We start from the raw sequence: 3,050 nt of genomic DNA, 5'->3' as shown, positions 1-3,050 counted from the left end.
CCCTCCCACCCCCCATGCCTCTTCCCTCCCCCATCCTCCAGCCCCAACAGACTTACCAACTGGAGGCAGCTGTGTCAGCTAGCTGTTTAGTCTATGGCCGCATCTCCGAAGCGGCGCTGAATCTTTTGGATCTGATTCAGCCAAATCAAATTGGGACAGTGCTTTGAATCTCCGAATCAAATCACTGTCCTCTGAATCAGACAAAATACTTGCCACTTCACGCAGGACTAATGTGCAGGGAAGCTGTGAGGGTAGGGTAAGGTGTTGAAATGGGGTGCTCAGGTGCTGTGTTGATAGAGGCCAGGTCAAGACCTTAGAAAGAGAATGGAGTGGTGTCAGGGCCCCGGCACCAATGTGTAGGTCAGCGATAACAAAGCAAACATCCCTGGCAGCTGGCCTGATCCCTAGATCTCTGAGGGAGCTGGTGAGACTGCCTTCAAAAGCAGTAAGCAGTTACCACGACTCTGCTAATTCCAGCCAGGGAGATCTATTTGATCTGGCTTTGCAAGTGGCAGAGGGGAGCCTGGCTTTGGGGCTAGACAGGAGGGGAAGGTCTTCTCCAGCTTCCCATTGCCTGGCACCCAACCAGGGTATCATTGTGGGATAACAGCATCACTCTGAGCATCAGCCCTGCCCCCAGCTAGGCTCTGAGCAGAGTTCAATCCTCCTCCTTAAGACCTGCAGTGTCTCCTTGCCCTTCCCCATCTGCTCAGCCCTGCTTGGCTCATGACTTTAAAATCAGATCCCGCTTCCTCCCTTGTCCTGGGGAGAGTAAGGCTATCACTGCCTCCCTCTTTGGCACCTCCCTATTTTTAACAAAGGTGCCTTCACAAGTTGTGCAACATTCTGCTTCCATGTGAAATCCTAATGATTGTAAGAGACATCCCCCCCACACACGTGTGCAAGGTAACCACAGTAACTGTGAAGCAGAGAATCAGAGAGGTCTAAAGCGAGGGGGGGTTGTGCAGTGAGCAGGGGCTTCGGGGCCATCTGACATTTCTTATGACTCAGCACTGGGGCCCAGTTCCCAACCTACTCATTATAAGAGAGATCCCACCATCGTCAGGGGAAGTGGCTCGTCCCTTCCTGCAGTAGGAGATGGGGATGCTTTCACCTCTGCAGAGCAAGGTTCAGCTCTCCTGGCTGTTGCAATGGATCATTTGTTCTGCCCCGTTTGTCCCAGTAGCATCTGTAGCCTGGAGGAGCTTCAAGACTAGAGGGCAGGCCAGGGGACTCAGGAGAGAGAGAAGAGCATAGGGACCTCTGCCACACGCTCACCTAGAAATGGTTCCCTGGCTCTGTGGTAGAAATCTCATGAGAGTAGCTGCTCTCACAGGACCAGGTACAGCAGAACCAGCATCAAAGAACGGAGTTGAGAGCAACCGGGAAAGCCAAAATCCCAGGAGACTGGGTGGATTCATTCCTTCTCTTGTATAACTGTATGTCTTGAAAACCCAGGGAGCCCTGGTGAGTGAGCCTGGCCAGGGGCATGGCATGGCACAGAGCCCCAGGGCACTCAGCACGTGCATAGGTCACCCCACTGAAACAGTTGCTGTCTCCTCCTCTTCCAGGCAAGCATGAAGAGAAGCAGGATGAGCATGGGTTCATCTCCAGGTGCTTCACCAGGAAATACACGTAAGTACCTGGCTGGCAGGAGGACTTTCTTGGGAGACAGCTGACCATCACCATCTGCCAGCCTGGGAGGATCAGGGTGGGCTGGGAGACCCACATATGTGTCGTGCCAAGCAGCCTGCAGGGCATAATGGTTTGTAGGTCAATCCTTTGGGGAGGATGTGAACCTAGAACTCCTGACACATCCACAGCACCTGCCTCATGAGGGATTTCAGGGAACTAGGGCCAGATGAGATAGTGCCAAGCACTAATCTCTGGTTTGGGGAGGGACTGTCCTGAACACGATCACTGTGGAAATTTGCTTCCCAAGGCATTATACAGATGCCCTGGATAGAAAGGTTCTGTGACACTGAGCTCCATGTCACCCTCTTGAGAAAAAGAAGCCTGGTGGACACTCCCTTGAGCTGCCATGGAAAGCTCACAGTTCACACACAGGACATACATGTGTGGGGCCACAGGAAGGGAAGGCTCAGCACTGGGCTCATGATCCCTTTCCTGCCTCACCTAGCAGGGGGATCTTACTGCGCCCCAAGGGGTGCCCCTTTCTGCTTGACGTATAGCAGTCCACAAAGGACCTATGTCTAGGCCTCTCTGGCCCAGTGCCCACCCTCTCCTGCAGTCACTATGTGCCACTGGAGGATGAGGAGGCTCAACTGGACCTTTGCTGCTGGTCTGTACATGGTTCTAGGGAGCTCCAAAGCAGGATAATTGACAAGCTCTACAAATATGTGAGCAAGATGGATGAGGGTCTTACATCCCCTGCTCACTCTCCTCTCCCTCCTGCAGCTTGCCCCCTGGCGTTGATGCCACATCAGTCCGCTCCTCACTGTCCCCAGACGGCATGCTGACGGTGGAAGCTCCCCTGCCCAAGCCAGCCATCCAGTCTGCTGAAATCACAATTCCAGTCACCTTTGAAAGCCATGCCCAGATAGCTCCATCTGAGGCCAAGAAGTCAGAGGAGGCAGCCAAGAAATAAGCAGCATCTTGGCCTGAAGTAAAACTACTGTCCAGCTGTTACAACACGCTGCAAAACAACTTCTTTTCTTTCCTTTTTTATTTTATACCAGCATGTGCACTGAGTTTCTCAAATAAATTGAAAAAAATAAAATAAGCCAAGCACCAAACTGAGTCTGCCCTGTGCTCTACATTGCAAGAGGAGGAGCTGGCTGGGCAGGCTAGGGTATAACATTATTCCATTCCACATTGGGACTAGACTTGATGGCACAGAAGGCACCTTTCAGTCATACATAGGGGCTAGGGACAGGCATTCAAACAGCCTGAGCCTGAACTGATTCAATCTTTGCAGGTTAGTCTAACTTGGCTAGGCTGAACCAGTTTGTAACTGTACAGACATTTGCTCTGGACTAAATTCAGGCAGTGGCTCAGGCTAGAAGCCAGAGGACGCTACAGCAGCCCTC

The 3,050-nt window shown here is 52.3% G+C and overlaps 1 protein-coding gene across 1 annotated transcript in view; it reads left to right on the top strand.

Annotated features, from left to right (window-relative positions):
• Positions 1 to 2,743, top strand: part of HSPB1 (heat shock protein family B (small) member 1) — a 25,606-nt gene extending 22,863 nt beyond the window's left edge. Inside the window, exons 2-3 of the mRNA XM_019511490.1 lie at positions 1,572 to 1,635; positions 2,419 to 2,743. Coding sequence (XP_019367035.1) covers positions 1,572 to 1,635; positions 2,419 to 2,608 — 254 coding nt within the window. The 3' untranslated portion in view covers positions 2,609 to 2,743. The remainder of the gene's footprint in view (positions 1 to 1,571; positions 1,636 to 2,418) is intronic.
• The last annotated feature ends 307 nt before the right edge of the window (positions 2,744 to 3,050 follow it).

Source organism: Gavialis gangeticus, unplaced genomic scaffold (genome assembly GCF_001723915.1).
Source record: "Gavialis gangeticus isolate Ggan-Ray unplaced genomic scaffold, GavGan_comp1, whole genome shotgun sequence".
NCBI lineage: Eukaryota > Metazoa > Chordata > Crocodylia > Gavialidae > Gavialis > Gavialis gangeticus.
This window is presented reverse-complemented; position numbering and strand designations above follow the sequence as displayed.